Below are 19,980 nucleotides of genomic sequence, written 5' to 3' on the forward strand. Positions count from 1 at the left end.
GCTCATTCCATATCTTGGCTATTACAAATACTGCTGCTATAAACATAAGGGTGCATGTATCCCTTTAAATTAGGGATTTTGTATTGTTTGGGTAAATACCCAGTATTGTGATTCCTGGATCAGAGGGGAGTTCTATTTTTAGCTTTTTGAGGAACCTCCATAATGTTTTCCACAATGGCTACACCAGTTTGCATTATCACCAAAAGTATAAAAGGGTTCCCTTCTCCACATCCTCACCAGTACATGTTGTTTGTGTTGTTGATTTAGCCATTCTGACAGGTGCGGGGCGATATCTTTCTGTAGTTTTGATTTGCATTTCCCTGATGATCAGTGATGATGAGCATCTTTTCATGTATCTGTTGGCCATCTGTATGTCTTGTTTGGAGAGGTGTCTGTTCATGTCTTTTGTCCATTTTTTAAATGGATTATTTGGGTTTGGGGTGCTGAGTTTTATAAGTTCTTTATATATCTTGGATACTAACCCTTTATCAGAAGTGTCATTTGCAAATATCTTCTTCCATTCCATAGGTTGTCATTATAATTTTGATTAGTCTCTCTCTGATGATTAGCTGAGTACCTTTACATGTGCCTGTTGGCCATTTGTATTTGTCTTCTTTGGAAAAATGTCTATTCAGGTCCTTTGCCTATTTTTAATCAGATTATTTGGTTTTTTTCTATTGGTCATATGAGTTTCTTATATTTTTTGTGTATTAACCTGTTATCTGACATATGATTTGCGAATAATTTCTTCCATTCTATAGGTTGCCTTATCATTTTGTTGATAATTTATTTTACTATCCAGAAGGTTTTTTAGTTGCAGTTGCTTCTGTTGTGTCTTGGGTAACGTCTTAAAAAATTGGTTGTCAAGACCAATGTCAAGAAGCTTTTTCTCTATGTTTCTTCTAAGAGTTTTATGGTTTCTGTCTTATATCTAAATCTTTAATCCATTTAGAGTTAATTTTGTAGGTGGTATGACAGAGGTCCAATTTCATTCTTTTGCATGTAAATACTCAGTTTTCTCACCATTTATCAGAAAACACTTTTTCTCATTGGTATTCTTCACTTTCTTGTCAAATATTAGTTGACCATACATGCATGGGTTTATTTTAGGGGGTCTAAATTCTGTTCTGTTGGTCTATGTGTCTTTGTTTTTATGCCAGTACTATACTCTTTTGATTACTTTAGCTGTGTAGCATAGTTTGAAATCAGGAAGTGTGATGCCTCCAGCTTTGTTCTTTCTCAAAATTGCTTTGACTATTCAGATTCTTTTGTGGTTTCTTTAAGATTTTCTTTATTTATTCATGAGAGATACACAGAGAGAGGCAGAGACATAGGCAGAAGGAGAAGGAGGCTCCCTGCAGGGAACCTGATGCAGAACTCGATCCCAGGACCCTGGGATCATGATCTGAGCCAAAGGCAGATGCTCAACCATTGAGCCATCCAGGTGTCCCTCTTTTGTGGTTTCATATACATTTTAATTGTTTATTTTATTTTTGTGAAAAATGCCATTGGTGTTTTGATGAAGATTGCATTGAATCTATAATGGCTTTAGGTAATAAGGGTTTCAGGAGTAGAATTTAGTAATTCATCACTTACATATAACACCTAGTGCTCATCCCAACAAGTGTCCTCCTTGATGCCCATCACTCATCCCCTTCATCCACCTCCCCTCCAGCAACCCTGTTTGTTCTCTATAGTTAAGAGTCTTTTATGGTGGCCTCCCTCTCTATTTTTATCTTCATCTTATTTTTCCTTCCCTTCCCCCATGTTTATCTGTTTCATTTCTTAAATTTGACCCATGAGTGAAATCATATTTGTCTTTCTCTGACTTATTTTGCTAAGCATAATACACTCTAGTTCCAGTCACATTGTTCCAAATGGCAAGATTTCATTCTTTTTGATGGCTGAGTGATATTCCATTATATATATAGATATCTATATATATATAATGGAATATGTATATACCACATCTTCTTTATCTATTCATTGGTAGTTGGACATCTGGGCTCTTTCCATAATTTGGCTATTGTGAACATTGCTGCTATAAACATTGGGTACAGGTCCCCTCCAAACTAGCATTTCTGTATGCTTTGGATAAATACCTAGTAGTGCAATTGCTGGATCATAGGGTAGTTCTATTTTTAACTTTTTGAGGAACTTCCATACTGTTTCCCAGAGTGGCTGTGCCAGTTTACATTCCCATCAACAATGTAAGAGTGTTCCCCTTCCTCCACATCCTTGCCAAAGCTATTGTTTCCTAGGTTGCTAATTTTAACCATTCTGAGGGGTGTGAGGCTGTATCACCTTGTGGTTTTAATTTGTATTTCCCTGATGATGAGTGATGTTGAGCATTTTTCATGTGTCTGTTAGCCATTTGTATGTCTTCTTTGGGAAAATGTCTGTTCATGTCTTCTACACATTTCTTAACTGGACATTTCTTTTTTGGGCATTGATTTTGATGAGTTCTTTATGTATTTTGGATACTAATCCTTTATAAGATATGACATTTGCAAATATCTTCTCCCATTCCATTGCCTTTTAGTTTTGCTGACCATTTCCTTCACTGTGCAAAAGCTTTTTATCTTTATGAATTGTTCATTGCCTTTGTTTCTCTTGCCTCTGGTGATGTGTCTAGTAAGAAGTTGCTATGGTCAAAGTCAAAGAGGTTGCTGCTTGTGTTCTCCTCTAGGATCTTGATGGATTCCTGTCTCACATTTAGGTCTTTCATTCATTTTGAAGTTATTTTTGTTTATGGTGTAAGAAAGTGGTCCAGTTTCATTCTTTTGCATGTTGCTGTCCAGGTTTCCCAACACCATTTGTTGGAGAGACTGTCTTTTTCCCATCAGATATTCTTCCCCACTTTGTCAAAGATTAATTGACCATATAGTTGTGGGTCCCTTTCTGGGTTCTCTATTTTGTTCCATTGATTTATGTGTCTGTTTTGGTGCCAGTACCATACTCTCTTGATGATTACAGCTTTGTAATACAGCTTGAAGTCTGGGATTGTTATGCTTTCCACTTTGCTTCTCTTTCTCAACATTATTTTGACTATTTGGGGTCTTTTGTGGTTCCATACAAATTTTAGGATTGTTTGTTCTAGCTCTGTGAAAAATGTTGGTGCTATTTTTACCAGGATTGCATTGAATGTATAGATTGCTTTGGGTAGCATAGACATTTTAACAATGCTTGTTCTTCCAATCCATGAGCATGATATGATTTCCCATTTTTTGTGTCCTCCTGAATTTCTTTCCTAAGTATTCTATAATTTTCAGAGTACAGATCTTTTCCCTCTTTAGTTAGGTTTATTCCTAGGTATCTTATGGGTTTTGGTGCAATTGTAAATGGGATGCATTCCTTGATCTCTCTTTCTTCTTTTTCCTAATTTCTTGATGTGTAGAGTTAGGTTATTTCAGATCTTCTTTTTCTTAATATAAGCATTTATCATAAATGCTTATATTTAGCATTTAGCAATTTAGCATAAATTTCCCTCTTAGAACTATTTTTGCAGCATCCTATAAGTTTTAATATGTTGTGTTTTCATTTTAATTTGTCTTAAGATATTTTCTGATTTCCCTTTTGATTTCTTCCTTGACTCATTGGTTGTTTAGGAGTGTGTTGTCTTATTTCCATGTATTTGTGAATTTTTCAGTTTGTTATTGATTTCTAGTTTCATACCATTTATACCATTCTATGCCATTGATTTCTAGTTTTATACCATCTTTACAATGATATAAAGGAAAGACACTTGATATAATTTCAATCTTTTTAGATTTGGTAAGACTTGTTTTGTGACTCAACATATAATCTATCCTGGAGAATGTCCCATGTGAACTTAGGAAGAATATGCATTTTGATGTGTTGAATGGAATATTCTGAATGTTTCTTAGTGTATTTGATCTATAAGTTTTATTCAGATCCACTGTCTCCTTGTTAATGTTCTGTTTGTATTATCTATTTGATATTGAAAATGGAATATTGAAGTCCCTTACTATGATTTTCATTGCTATTTATTTCTCCTTTAAATTCTGTTAATATTTGTTTTAAAAATTTAGGTGCTCCAGTGCTAGGCATGTATATTTACACATGTTATTGGCACCTCTACCACTATATAGTGGCTTTTTCTCTTGTGACTAATTTTGCCTTTAAGTCTATTTTAACTGACAAAAGTATAGGCACTCCTACTCTCTTTTGGTTAATATTTGCATGGAATCTTTTCCCAATCCTTCACTTTCAAGCCTTATGTGTGTCCTTAAATCTTAAGTCTCTTGTAGCAGCATATTGTTGGATTTGGGTTTTTATATCCATTCATCCATTCTGTCTTTTGATTGGAGAATTTAGGCATTCACATTTAAAGTCCTTATTGACAGAAAAGACTTATAACTGCCATTCTGTTCGTTGTTTTATGACTGTTTCTTTAGTTCCTTTGTTCCCTTTTTTCTCTCTCACTCCTTTGTGATTTATTTTTTGTAGTAGTATATTCTAATTCCTTTCATCTTTCATGTATCTACTATGTGTTTTTTCTTTGTTATTACCAATGAGGCTTCTATAAAACATCTTATAAATATAAGTAGACTGTATTCTTGTGTCAACCCCCCAATAAAATTTAGGAGAAAAAAATAACATCTTTTAGGGGCCATTAATATTGAAGGTTAAAGTAACCTCCTAAGACTACTGCCTAAACTTTCTTCCTCAATGCTGACCATGTTGCTCTTGCTTATCTATTGTTTCTAAATGTTGTTTCCAACCTCCACTAAAGTTAGCACATTTTCTCAAGTTTTTTTTTTAATTTTTATTTATTTATGATAGTCACAGAGAGAGAGAGGCAGAGACACAGGCAGACGGAGAAGCAGGCTCCGTGCACCAGGAGCCCGACGTGGGATTCGATCCCGGGTCTCCAGGATCGCGCCCTGGGCCAGAGGCAGGCGCCAAACCGCTGCGCCACCCAGGGATCCCTCAAGTTTTACAATTGTAGAGATAATAGTCACTACAGGAAAATGGAATTCATACCGCTTATTTCTTGAGGTAATAGTCATCTATTCACCAACTCCTTTTCCAAGAAATAGGAAAATGATCCATGTATAATATATGGGAAGATAAAGCATGTGAACTCTGAAGCTGCCTTCTAAAGGGTAGAAGGGCAATGAACAGGCTATCCTTACTCTGATGGCCACTGAGGCACGTGATAGATTATCTCCACTTTGTAGGCTTTCCTGATAGCCCTGGAAAGATACTCACTATGAGAGAAGGTTATGTCCCAGAATTCAGATCTGAGGCATATATATAAATATTACACAATTAATATATAATTATTGCACACATATATAATTATAATTCCAGCCCTGCCCATCCAGAAATAAGTTTGGCTCAAGAAAAGTGGGATCCCTGGGTGGCGCAGCGGTTTAGCGCCTGCCTTTGGCCCAGGGCGCGATCCTGGAGACCCGGGATCGAATCCCACGTCGAGCTCCCTGCATGGAGCCTGCTTCTCCCTCTGCCTATGTCTCTGCCTCTCTCTCTCTGTCTCTCTCTGTGACTATCATAAATAAATAAAATTTAAAAAAAAATTTTTTTAAATAAAAAAAAGAAAATTATGATTTACTAGTATTATAGGGTTTTTTTATTTTTTTTTATTGTTGTTCAATTTGCCAACATATAGAATAACACCCAGTGCTCATCCCATCAAGTGCCCCCTCAGTGCCCGTCACCCAGTCACCCCCACCCCCCGCCCACCTCCCTTTCTACCACCCCTTGTTCGTTTCCCAGAGTTAGGAGTCTCTCATGTTCTGTCTCCCTTTCTGATATTTCCCACTCACTTTTTTCTCCTTTCCCCTTTATTCCCTTTCACTATCTTTTTATATTCCTTATGGGGTTTTTTAAATTGAATTTGTTTATTGAATGTGTCCTTGATTCCAAGCCCCATGCTAAGGCATGGAGGATATAATCTAAGGCTTTAAGGAGTTTGTAGCCTAGTAGAAGACGAGGAAAAATAGACACATAGAACTGTAAAACAGGGTAGGAAGTATGAAAGGATAAAAGTAACCACAAGACACTAATTAAACTTGGTGTGGGGCAGGGTCAGAGAAAATATCCTGAAAGAAATGATACCTCAGTTGAGTCTTAAAAAAATGAGCATAATTATCCAGATGAAGAATGGGGGTGGGGGTGAAGAGTGGGAAAGGAAGTGAGCAGAGAGGGGCATCAGAAATGCATGCACAGAGATGAGAAATAGCATGCTGAGTGCAGTAAAGGACAAGTTGTAGGGCAGAGAATGGTGATAGAATCAGTTAGAGAGACAGGTAGGGGCTGGATTATAAAAGACCTTGTACTTATATATAGACTTGATTTCATAGGTAAACTCTTCCTGGAAGGTAATAAGTTAATCCTGTGAGATACTACTTGAATCTCCCCCCACCAAAATATGCTATATGAGAAAGTGGAGGAGGGAAAGTTTGCACTCAATATTCCCTCTTAGAGAGTCTCAATGCATATCAGCATGTTAGAAATTGAGATAGTCTACAAGAAGGAGTTCTATAAGAAACCAGTTTAACTTTGTTTAAACTAGCATTTCCCAAACAAATTTGAGCATGGAAACTTTTTTTGTTATGCAGTCCCTATTAACATTCTGTGTAGCAAATATTCTTTGGAACTCACTTTGGAAAATGCTGTAGGACCTGAGGAGCCATTTGAAGCTGGAAGATAGTATAGTCCTATTTGTCTTTTAGGTAAGTCACTGTGATTTGATCATGGAAATATTGAAAATAGGGAGAGACTAGTTGAAGGTTATTATTTAGGCAAGAGGTTATAATGTCCTAAATTAATAGACACAAGAATGGAAAGGGGTATATTTGACAAATATTTAGAAGGTAAGCTTGAGAGCGCTTGGGAAAGGAGGGAAAAAGAGGATTGACCCAAGTGATCACATGGGTAATAAGTCCACTCATTGAGACCAAGAATGCAAGAGCAGGTTTGAGTGCTCCCAGCCAAGACCAATGACAGAGTCATCCAGATTGCCAACCCATAGAACTGTGAGAAATAATAAGCCATTGTTTTAAGCCAGTAAGTTTTGGGCTGATTTGATATATAGCAAAAGCTGACCAAAACAGAAATCAGTACCAACTGTGCAGAGCCTCTATAACAAAGGGGTAAAACATGTGACATTAGCTCTAGGAGTTGGGGGTTAATAGAGTCTGGGAGAGCAGTGCAAAAACTGGTATAAGGGCAGGAGAGAGGCAGTTGTGCTATAAAGAGGCACCACAATACTGTCACCCGAGGCCATTTGGAAGATGGAAAATGTGCCCAATGATCTTATGAATCTGGCTGCTAAGAATATTTCTAGATTTCTAATATTCTGGAAATATTAAAACTATCAACTGTCTGAGCTACTTATAAAAGTATGGGAAGAGGGATAAACCAAAGGGAACCAGTTAACTCTGCAGCAGAAATTAGAGTCCATGATTTGTCAGGTTGCAAACTAAACTCATTTCTCTTTTGCAGTCTCCCCAGCTGGCAAAAGACCTAAAAACAAAGATCAAATCTAGAATGCTGACAGTAAAATATAGCCTCAGGTTCAAGGTCAAGTTAAGGGTGTGCCTGAAGACCCTTTGTTAAGACCACTGAAAGATTAAATCTGATATTCAGTCTATCTTCTCAAGCCGACTAAAGTCTTTCTCAGACCCATGTTCTGAAAAGGAATTATGGAGTGGACTATAATCAGATTGATTGAAAATACTTAAGTTTTTAAGGAAGTTGTACCAGGTTAGACTAAAAAAGATAGAAACCATTCTAAATGAATAGAAACATCACAAGTTTCTACCAACAGAAATCAGGCTGACAAAGCCAGTCAGCTACAAATATAGATTATTTCCTATGGAAATGTAAAGAATAAGGTGCACTAGTGCATATTCCCAGCTGAATTTCAGAATTGCCATGGACCAGTGATTAATCAGAACTTCCTGTTCTTCCCCTTCTTGAACAGAATTGGCTGTTGATTGGCACTAAATGTTGGGGAGTGAGGTGGGGAACAGATAACTTTTTTCTTAGTTCATAGCTCTCTCCAGCTCAAGATGAATCATACTTAAGGAGATGCAATCGAGGAGCATCAGCATACCTAGACCAAATGCAGATCATGAGATACTGGACTTTGAGTACCATGATACCATAATAGAATGAAGCTTGGTATGTGTGTGTGGTGGTGGGGGTCTTAGAAAAGGATTGAGTGTATTTTGTTAATGGGAAGGATATAAATATTTGTGACCAGCAAGCACACTGTGGTACCAATAAATAAGGTTATGTCCTAAATTTTTTTCTTTCCTTTTCTTCTTTTTTTCTTTTTCTTGTGTCTATATGAGAAGATGGATGTTAGCTAAAGCCACAATGGTAATCATTTCACAATATATGTAAATCAAACTGTCACACTGTATGCATTAAACTTATACAGTAATGCATATCAATTATTACTCAATAAAACTGGGTGGGGGAAAGCATGTAAGAAAAAACAAACAAAAATATGGCCACAAATTCTTTGCAACTCTTACCATTGAGAGGTTGAGTCTATTGCCCCAACCCTTGATTTAACATGGCCTTATTAACAAGTCTAGTAGTAGGGTACTGACTCTTGGATATATGCCTCAGTTTATTTTTTTGTGACCTCTCATTCTTCAGAGGCAGGCCAGTTTCCTCACATGAGGAATTCAAAATAGGGTGGTATTCAAAATAGAAGAAGGTGGAGGCTGTAAATCTTTTCAAAGCATAGGTTCAAGAACATTCCCAAAGTCACTTCTGAAACATTTTATTGGTCAAAATAAGACACCAGAACAGCCCAAATTCAATGAGATGGGGGTAGTAGGGAGGGCCAGAAGTACCACCTCTTAATAGGAAGCTCTACAAAAAATCTGTGGACATACTGTACTCCTCTAGGTAAGAAACTTTCAAACTCCAAGAACATTTTAAATTAAGTTTACAAATGTTTAAAAGAAGGAAAATATAATATTAATTTTTTGTATTAAGAACAAATATGTTCTTCAACAGAAAAAAAAAAGTAATTTATAGGTTAAAAGAGACTAAAAGGTCTTATCCATTAATTACAGTGTGTGAGCTGTACTGGAATTCAATTTAAAAATATAAACTGTGAGGGGTGCCTGGGTGGCTCAGGTGGTAAAGGGTCTGACTCATGATTTTGGCTCAGGATCATGATCTCAGGATCATGAGATGAAGCTCTGTGTTGGGCTCCATGCTCAGTGAGGAGTCTGTAAGAGATTCTCTCTCCCTCACTATCTGCCCCTCTCCCTCTTGCTCATTCTCTCTCCAAAATAAACAAATAAATCTTTAAATATGTATATGTAAACTGAAAATACACATTGATCACATTAATGAGACCATCCGAAATTTGATCATTGACTCAATATTTGATGTTATTAGCAATTATTATTAATTTCTGGTACAATATTAATATTTTACTGTTTTTAAAGACTTTAAAATTTAGAGATACATAACAAAGTATTTACAGATGAAATAATACGGTATCTAGGATTCGTTTCAAAATAATATGGAAGGTAGGGTAGTGACTGAGGCTGCAGATGGGACAGGGTTAGTGATGTTAGTTTTTAAGGCTGATGAGTACATAGAGATTCATTACAGCATTATATCTACTTTTGTATATGTTAAAAATTATTCATAATAACAAGCTTTAAAATAAAATTTTAAAAAATGGACTCTGGGCATAATGAATATATGGATAAATTTTTGTGTACTTGCAATATTGAATAAAGTGTGTCCTATTAGTATATAACACCAATTTAAAATGTGTAATTTGGTAAGTTAATTAAATTGGATTTTTACCGAGTAATCTTCTTTATTTTTAATATATAAATAATATATATAATATAAAATAATATATAAATGTATTTGTTTAATATAATATTTATATAAAAACACTTAGATATTAATTTTTTAAAAGATTTTATTTATTCATGAGAGAAACAGAGAGAGAGGCAGAGACACAGGCAGAGAGAGAAGCAGGCTCCCGGCAGGATCCTGATTTGAGACTTGATCCCAGGACCCTGGGAGCATGCCCTGTACCAAAGGCAGCACTCACCACTGAGCCACTCAGGCATCCCTTAAATATTAAATATTTTATGAGAATTTTTGATTCACTAGATTTATATTATTAGATTTTCAAGAGTTAAATGAGCACTTAAGAGAATTTTATATAAAAGTAACTCAAATACATTAAATTTATAAAAGCAGTTTCAAATATTTGAAGATGTTTAGTCAAGCACATAAACTGCACCAAATATTATTCAGACCTCCTCAAAAGTGAACTGCTAAAAATTTCTAGACTTAGAATAAGATTTGTGACTTGAACATAAAGCCTAAGACACTTATTGTTATTTTTTAACTTGAATAAAGCAAGCAAATTTTAATAACCAATAGGCCATCCAAAGGTGAAAAAATATTTTTCTTGTCACCTGAAACCTTATGTAAGAAATGAGAGCATTGCACAAATTAAAAATAAATAAAATGCAGTTATATGGATTGTACCAACCATTTGTATTATAGCTACATGCAATCTGGCTTCTTCTATTAAAACTTCTTCTGTTAGGGACTCCTCCTCTATATCATCATGTGAAACATTATTATAAGCATCAGACTAAATTTAAAAACATAAGTAGATAAAGTTAAAAATCAGCTAAAATAAATAGGAGCTGTCAAACACTTCACTCAACAAAGATTCCAATAACTCAAATCAGAATTGCTAAAATGAAGGGCTATGTATAACTGAGTCCCTCTTCTTCACATTAAAGAAATGTTGCTTTTTAATTGTGGTAAAGTAACAATTCATTTGGGGAGATCTGCAAGTCAGATTCTCCCCCAAACCTGTCTATGCTTGACTGCTCTCTGAAGCAACCTGTGTTTTCTGCTTTCTATAATAACATGAAGACAAATTGCTCAGCTCCTCAAATGGTCAAAAACAGAAGCCATTTTAGTTACTAAATCAGCCAGTGTATAAAAACACCAATTCTTCTGTACTTGGCAAACAAAGCTAGATAACCAAGACCTTCTCTTTAGAGAGGATTGAAAGAAGTTTTTTCACTAAGATAGCAAAGTTAGTAAGTAAATTCCCCCTCCTCAGTTTTCTGACATTTTATTAGCAGAATCAAGTTTTGTATAATAAACGAAAGCAAAAGAGGCAGAGCCAAGAGAGAAGGAGGACTATTTTTTGCCAAGTATCAACTCACAGGAATTATGTATTCAATCTTTGTTTTTTCTTCTACTAAGGTCCAATTAACATTTGTCAAAACTTTTTCTGTTTTGAATAGCGTTATCGTGTTCTGTATTATCTCCTGAATGTGCTTAATGGCATTTTGTATGGCCATTTGCCTTGGGAGGGAAGTAGCACACAAACCTGTGACCAGAAAAAACAAGGGTCTTAGTAGAATACAGTGAAGGTGGCAAGAAAAGGCAAAATCCTACAAGGTATAATGAAATCTACTGCTGTAGTGAATCACCTACACAGCTAAACTGTAGTGATTAGAGCAAGAACAAACTGGTCCAAAATTTTCCAGAAACTTACCCAACTAGCTGTTTCTTCTGACTGTATAGCTCAACTTTATCTGACTCAACTGCTAAGGGGTGCTTTGTTAGTTTCCTTTCATTCCCATTAACAAGAGATGTGACTTACTACCTCAGGGTCCCCAGTCAGTATTTCTCAAAGTGTAAGAGACTATGTGTGTTTTCTACAGGTAGGAAGACTGTCTATTAAACTATGCAAATTCCTTGGCTCTGCCTCATACTTAGAGAATCAGATTGACTTTGGAATTTGCATTTTAACAAGCTCTCCAAATGACTTTTATACAAAATTTTTAAAATTTAAAAAATTTAAATTTAAAGCTCACTGCGATAGAGATCCCTCAATATAGTATATCTGTTTTCTGGCCAGCAAATCTACATGTCCCAAAACTTGTAGCCGTCTGTATCTTCCTGAGGTATGAATTTGAAGTTATTGCTATGAGGTTCACTCACCAAAAAGAATTTAATTAGTGAATGAACTTAGTCTGCTCACTTGGAATTCCATCTCAATAAAATTGTTCTCTTTTCATAATTGCACATGAAAGGTCTCATAAAGAGTTAAAATGAGTTCTAAATGTTTAGTTTAACTTTACTGCATTCTCTATGGGACACTGTGTACAATGACGGTATTTGAAATTTTCAGGTCCAGAGGCATATCCCTCTTGATACACTGTGGTCCAGAACAAAGATGCATTTTACTGTAGGCTGAAGTTAGACGTTGTCAGCTTTAGATTCAAAATTCCCGTGGCTAAGACCACACAAGAAGAAATTTTTCTCATTTGCGTAATTACATTGTACCCGTATGATGGAGAAACAGCCACTTTCCGGTTGCTCTCTAGGGAAACATGAGTATATGTGAACCACTTGGTGTCACCAATACCTTTGATTGAACTCCCTGTGTTTAAGATGATCCTGGAAAAGTATGAGGAGGGAATCTTGTAAAGCCTTAGACTGGACAGAAGTAGTTGGTTTGAAACTCTTACTGATAAAACTCAGCTCTGTCAAGTATTAAATGTGTGCCACACAGTATTTCTAGAAAGGATGAGTATGGATTCTAAGAGGAGAAAGACTTTATCATTTACTTTTATTTTATAATGAAAATTTTGAGGTTTAGCTACTACAATAAAAAATCCTGGGTGGCTCAGGTGGTTAAGCATCCAATTCTTGATTTTTAGTTCAGGTCATGATCTTGGGGTGTATGGAGCCTGCTTGGGATTCTCTCTTTCTCTCCCTCTCTGTCTACCTCTCCCCACTCCTCAAAAAAAAAAAAAAAAATTTAAAAAATTTTAAAGGAAGAAACAGAGAAGAAAAAAAATATTACCATGATAGTAAAACCCCTGGTTGATCTTGCCTTTGATTGTCAGAATAAGAAGAATCATAAGAAAAGAAGTGGGAGAAATCCAGATGTTATATCCTAAGCAAAGAGAATGAAGTGGATCTGGATACCTGGGAGTCTAAGGAAATTGGTGGGAAGGGAGATGTGAGAAAGCTTTCAAAGATCAAATTAACTTCATTTATTCTCCAGCCTAGGCTTTCACTGACCAAGCATACCTTTCTACTGAGAACAAGAACAAATCCATAACTAGGGGGAAAGGAGAGCTACCAAAAATCTGTCCCATTTACTAGCCCAGTAACAGGAAGTTCTGCTATAGTGCTGGTGGGGCGCAGTTTTAGGAATGGGCATGACTATGAAAAGACACAAGCAGAGGGGCATCTGGGTGGCTCAGTGGTTGAGCATCTGCCTTTGGCTCGAGTCGTGATCCCAGGGTCCTGTAATCGATTCCCACATCAGGCTCCCTCCAGGGAGCCTGCTTCTCCCTCTGCCTATGTCTCTGCCTGTCTCTGTGTGTCTCTCATGAATAATTATAAAATCTTAAAAAAAATAAAAAGACACAAGCAGAGAGATGATATCTCTCATGGGTGGGAAAGAGTAAATTCACCAGACTATTTCCCTGTTTAGAAGAATTCTCCTTCAATATCCTCCTTCCATTGACCTCTCATTAGTTCCACACATCCCAAGAAATCTTCTAATTACAAGTTTTGTTTATCAAGGAAATTGGTACTTAGAGGTAAGCATCCTGAATAATGATTGCAATAATTTCAAGACATAGAAAAAAATCATCCTCATTATAAATTAATAGATTTTCTCCTTTATCCACATTTTCCTATGAATGCAGCATATGTAAATCTCTGACAATCTGATCAATTCTAGATACTGAAAAAATTATGCACCAGCATAGCTAAAGACCAGGCCATAGGATATTGAGTGATACTAAGGCCCTACTCTAAGACTGTATGATCTCATCTAGCCCTCTCCTTCCCTGTTGACTGTACTGCCACCAATTATCCTAGATTTCTCTACTGACAATGTGTCTATGTGTGATTTTATCATATTATGCATTTTATTATCAATGGCCTCAAATGTCTTCTGGAAATAGGAAACTGTGGCACAGCCTGCTGACTGTCTCCCAAAATCCATCTTCCCCTTCCTCCTTTACCAACTGAATCCCTAAGTTTTGGCTGAGCACATGGCAAGCCAGATAGGGATTATATTTCATAGCTTCTCTTACTCAGAATTTGTGACAAAATTCTGGCCAATGGAATTAAGTGATAATGATATATACAATTTCTAGACTGTGCCCCTGAAAGGAAGCTCCCTACTTTCCATTGCCACCCATCTCCCCATTTTCCCTCTCTAGTTGGTTGGATTGAAAATATAGAGGTAGTGAGCTAGCATCTATCCTGCAGACAAGAACACCCCAGGGAATGGAAAAGAAAGAAAAGAAAAGCAGAGCCATCCCACTCTTTTGGACATTTTGATCAAGGGGAAAAGAAAGTTCTCTATCTTGTTTAACCCACTGTGAATGTGGTTTCTGTAAAACTGGCTGAACCAACATCCCAATTAATACAGCATCTATAAATAATGAATGAATGATTTCATAATCAGTTCCATGAACTCCATAAGAAATATCCCCATGACTTCCCAACAATAATCTATTTGCATTATTCTTCCCAGTTAATTAATGAAAGATAGATATACTTTACCTAATGTCCTGGCTGAATGAGCCATCATGTATGAATTTATTCCCATAGTCATTAGTGATATTCCCTGTACATACAATATAAACTAAAAAACAAAACACACAAATAGTTAGAACCAAAAAATGAATAAGTACTCCAAAGGGAATCATTGTTCAACTAACCAACAACAACAAAATTCTATCTTAATCCACATTTTTAAATCCAGCTTCTGCTAAGTAAATTGAGGCAGAAGGGTTGTTTTGTGGACACTGCTTGAATATAATATACTGAAGGAGAAATTAGTTTTCGTGTGAATGAGAAAAGGATTTGTAATTTCTGGGAGGGATAAGAACACTGATCAAAGAGCTCTCCACAAATTGAACTTCAGTAAAAATAAATTAAAAAAAAAAAAAGAAAACAACCAAAGAGTTCTCCACCGTTGCTGCTTTCAGCAGCAGCCATACAAAGCCACCAAGGTTGTAGACATCACAGAAATGGCCCTGGAGCCTGCAGGGTTGGGGAGAAACCCCAGCAACTGCAGGCAGTGTTGACCACAAAGGAAATGGGAAAGTGTGTCTGCCACCAGCATTTACCACAGCTGCTCAGGAGGCTCTGAAGAAGCCTTTAGAAACCATGATGGGGTCTAGAGAGGCACCATGTAGAAGCAAAAACACAACCACTTTTGCAGGTCTTGGTTCTGCCACTTAATAGCAGTGTAACTTGGGGTCAGTTGACTTAACCATTCTGAGTCTGTGTCCTTCTCTAGAAACTGGAGTTAAGAGCAGTATGTCCCTTGGAGATTGTTTCTCAAATTTGACTAATAACCCCAAGAACCTAATGTACTTCTAAAAGATGCCAACTTCCAGGTTGTATTATGATTATGTAGGTCTGGGGTGGCACGGAAGGGATTCATGTAATGTCAGATAGATTTGGGAAACACTGTAAGTGATACTCAAATATTAGTTAGCCTTTAGTTGACTTGGTTTTAGGACAATTCCTTGAACAAAAGAAAACTGAAGGAACTCAGATATTGGTTATGATACTTTTCCTTTGGGGATTCACAGGACCCAAATCTCTACAAAAACTGAAGGAACTCAGATATTGGTTATGATACTTTTCCTTTGGGGATTCACAGAACTCCAAATTAATTCCCACATGATGCCTATCGATATAAAGTGCAAATCCTCAGGAAAGATTATGAGGAATCTAATACTCCATTTTAAAAAGAACTTCTTTTGGGACATCACCCAACTTCTTTGCCTAACATGCTATTCCCTTTGTTTTGATTTCTCTACATGCAAGATGGAGAGGGTGATAACGGACCCCCCCGCCCCCGCAAAATATTTTTTAAATGTTATACTGCTGGGGTCTCCTGGCACAGGAGCAAAATGACAAAGAGAAATCCCTGAGTGGGAAATTGGCCATTATCAAGAAACTCTGTACTTCTACCTGCAGATTAAAGTTCCTTGGGAGGTGGGCAGGTGTTCTCAATTCACATTATTTGAGGGGCTTTTCTCCCTCCTAGCAGCAGGTTTGGAATTCATCTGACTGGAAGATGGTCGGGGTGTCCTGGGGATTTCTAGCAACTTTTAGCAATTTCTCCAGCTAATTCACACAATTTTGTCACAAACGATGATAGGCCCTAACACTGTCAGCAGATGCACTGGGCTCTTTAGATCTTTCCTGGAGTCTCAGACCACAGATACTGCCACCACCAGATCGCCCAGAAATCCACCAGATAGCCTATGAAGAAGAGGCTTTGAGGGAGAGTAACATTTATTGAGCTTTTGCTAAATGGCAGGTATTTTACTAAGTATCATCTCAATCCTCAACTGGAAATTGAGGTTCCACAAATCTGGGAAACTTGCTCAAGGTCACCGAGCCTGTGATGATGGAACCAGGACTCGATCCCAAATCCACCTAATTCCTACACTGTTAACCATTACTTAACTGTTGGTCCCTTTCATACTGTCAACATAAACTTTCCTCTGAAATCTTTCTACTTAAAAAAAAAAAAAAAAAAAAAAAACACGTTTTCCAAATCTAATTTTTAAAATGGTTAACTTTGGGAGAAGGGAGAGAAGATAGTGAAGGAGTAAGGAGGACCCTAGGCTTGTCTTGTCCCCACAAACATAACTAAATAGCTATCAACTCATTCTAAATTTCCTAGAAACCAACCTGAAGACTGACAAAACAAAGTCTACAACTAAAGGAAAAGAAGAGGGATCCCTGGGTGGCGCAGCGGTTTGGTGCCCGCCTTTGGCCCAGGGCGTGATCCTGGAGACCCGGGATTGAATCCCACGTCGGGCTCCTGGTGCATGGAGCCTGCTTCTCCCTCCGCCTATGTCTCTGCCTCTCTCTCTCTCTCCCTGTGTGTGACTATCATAAATAAATAAAAATTTTTAAAAAAATTTTTTTTTAAATAAATTAAAAAAAAATAAAGGAAAAGAAGAAGCCACAAGGAGGGTAGGAAGTACAAAGCCATGATTTAGGGGAGAAACAGATCACAACTGCTCTGGAGAGGAGGGAGCCCTGGTCACAGAAAAAGATGAGAGAGAGAGGCACACAGGGGAATGCACAAGGAGAGCACTTCCCTAAAGCAATTGGCTGGGAAGATGAGAGGGACTGATTTTCATGAGTTCTTGCAACCAGTAGGGCTTAAAGACTGGAGTTTTAAAGGTCATCCAGCTTGACTGAGATAGAAGCTCTGAGGGTGCTGCCCTACTCCTGAAGAGAAGGCAGACAAACAACCTGGGGGCAGATGGTGTAGGCCATTTAAGTTTAATAGTAAAAGACTGGTTAATGATAACAATGCATCGTAAAACCTTCAGAAGGAAAGGAGAATGTTTTGTGGACCATTTGTTTTTTTTTTTTTTTTTTTTTTTTTGTGCGTGTGTGGCAGTTTTAAGTTATTAGTTTTTAAAATCAGTACTTTTTAATGGAAACAACTTGACCAAAAATCTGTCACAGAATTTTGAGACCCATTAAAACAAAAGTTTAATGAGAAAAAAAAAAAAAAAAGAAAGAAATAGCATCTGAAGAATGCCTGGGGTACAAGAGAGATGATTCTCTCCTCTTGGAGCATATACCTGAGAGGCAGGACTCACACCTCCCTCCAGAAACAAAGGTGCCAGCAGGTGCCATTTCCCAAGCCTGCCCCTCAGCATAAACACAGAGCCACTTGCAGGAGGCAGCACAGTGCCCCCAGTAGCTGCCTAACCTGCTTACACCAAGCCCCACCACCCATGCTCTGGCACAACTGCCCTCTGTCCAGTTTGCCTCTGTCCCAGCATGGCCAGCCCCTTCCTCACAAAGCCAGCAAAAACTCCTGCCCACACGATGTCTCCCAACCAGCACTCTGCAAGGCTTCAATTCTAGTGGAAGTAGTATTAGGTCTCATATAACAAATAGGCCAGAGCACACTTAATTGAAACTCACTACACTCTGGCCAAGGACCAAAGAGTGCTCACAGCAGGCACACAGAGCCTCTGCAGACAACTGTCCTGAAGGATACAGCAGCCAAAACACAAGAGCAGAGTGGACACAACACACACCAGAGATATTCCCTAAAGTGCCAACCAAGCCCTGGACACTCTCAGGAGCAGGAAACATAACTGACTCTTCTAATACAGATACGAAAGCAGAGACTTAGACAAAATGCCAAGGTAGAAGAATTCTCCCACATGAAAGAACAAGATAAGGTCATAGCCAGAGATCTAAGCAAAACAGGAAAAAGTAACATGTCTGATAGAGAATTTAAAGCAACATCATAAGGATACTCACTGGGCTTGAGAAAAGAATAGAAGATTTCAGGGAGACTCTTACCACAGAGATAATAGAGTTAAAAAGAATCTGTCAGAAATGAAAAAATGCAATAATTGAGATTGGAAACAGGTTTGAGGCAATGAACACAAGGCTGGAAGATGCAGAGGAATATATAAGTGATATAGAAGACAAAATAATAGAAAATAAGGAAGCTGAACAAAAGAGAGAAAAAAGAATTAGGGAACATAATTTAGATCCAGGAGGCAGAGAGGACTCCCATAAAAATCGACAAAAGTGGGCCAACATCAAGACATATTGTAATTAAATTTGTAAAATATAATGATAAACAAAAACTCTTAAAACCAGCAAGACAAAATAAGTCTTTAACTTACAAGGGAAGACCAATAAGGTTAGCTGCAGATTTCTCACAAAAAACATGATAAGCCAGAAGGGAGTGGCATGACATATTCAAAGTGCTGAGTGGGAAAAGTCTATAGCCAAGAATATTCTATCCAGCAAGGCTATCATTCAGAAGAGAGAGAAAAGGTTCCCCAGACAAACAAAAACTAAAGGTGTTTATGACCACTAAGCCAGCCCTACAAGATATATTAAAGGGGATTCTCTGAGTGGAAAGAAAAGACCAAAAGTGACAAAGAAGGAAAGGAACAAAGACAAGAAAGGAACAAAGAAAAAAAAAAAAAAAACAAAGAAAAACAAAGAAAATCTCCAGGAACAATGATAAAACAAGTACTAAAATGGCACTCAGTACATATCTATCAATAATCAACATCTATCAATAATGTAAATGGACTAAGAGCTCCAATCAAAAGACAGAGGGTGTCAGAATTGATTAAAAAAAAAAGACCCATATAGATGCTGCCTATAAGAGACTCATTTTAGACCTAAAGTCACCCACAGATTGAAAGTGAAGGGGTGGAGAAACATTTATCATGCAAATCAACATTAAAAGAAAGCCATATCACGAGTCAGAGACCCTTAAAGATGTTTCTCCAGAGATGTTCCACTTTCATGTCTTTTTTATTGTGATCTTGTCAAAAGTCACCAGTCCATGATGGTATAATTTTTGGAATTGTCCTACCAAGGCCTGCAAAAGTGGTGTCTTCCTGGTATCCATCTTTTGAAGCTTTCTAGAAGATTTTAGGTTAAAAAAAAGCCACTTGAGATTGTATACTCTTCTATCTTGTCTTCTATATCCTCAAAACTAGTACCTAATCAGAAAGACTTCTTGCTTCTATGCTTGCATTGCCCTCTGAATCTAAAACTAACTTTTCTCAGATGGGTTTAAAAATGTTTAGGCAAAAATCTCCATTAAAATCTTTGGAGAGAAACAAGAAATCTTTTTCTAAGCTATTGGGGCTTTTCCTCTCAGCCTCTGAATCTAGGGAAATTACCTGAGATACCTTCCTACCCTTGGGTGAGGAGAATAGTCTTTAATAAAGTCTATAGGAAAATCTGAGTATGAAGCTGAGGATAATCACTTCAAAACTGCCTGTACCTATGGTGAGGAGAGGACGATCTATCATTGCTGATTAGGGTTATAAATGGGGGGAGTCATTTTAAACTTTTCAGGGAGCAATAGATTTCTCAGAGCATTGTTCTAGAACACTT

The 19,980-nt window shown here is 37.2% G+C and overlaps 1 protein-coding gene across 12 annotated transcripts in view; it reads right to left on the reverse strand.

The window, feature by feature from the left end:
• SLC9C2 (solute carrier family 9 member C2 (putative)) overlaps positions 1 to 19,980 on the reverse strand; it is a 101,221-nt gene that overhangs the window by 43,473 nt on the left and 37,768 nt on the right. For 8 of the 12 annotated variants that reach the window (XM_072830646.1, XM_072830650.1, XM_072830652.1 and 5 more), the window contains 3 exons: positions 14,611 to 14,692; positions 11,235 to 11,401; positions 10,541 to 10,645 (listed from right to left, as the gene is read on the reverse strand). The exons of 2 other annotated variants lie outside the window; for them this stretch is intronic. In XM_072830646.1, the coding sequence (XP_072686747.1) occupies positions 10,541 to 10,645; positions 11,235 to 11,401; positions 14,611 to 14,692 (354 nt within the window). The remainder of the gene's footprint in view (positions 1 to 10,540; positions 10,646 to 11,234; positions 11,402 to 14,610; positions 14,693 to 19,980) is intronic. 2 more of the 12 variants (XM_072830653.1, XM_072830649.1) reach the window with 1 other exon arrangement.

Source organism: Canis lupus, chromosome 6 (assembly GCF_048164855.1).
Source record: "Canis lupus baileyi chromosome 6, mCanLup2.hap1, whole genome shotgun sequence".
Classification (NCBI taxonomy): Eukaryota; Metazoa; Chordata; class Mammalia; order Carnivora; family Canidae; genus Canis; species Canis lupus.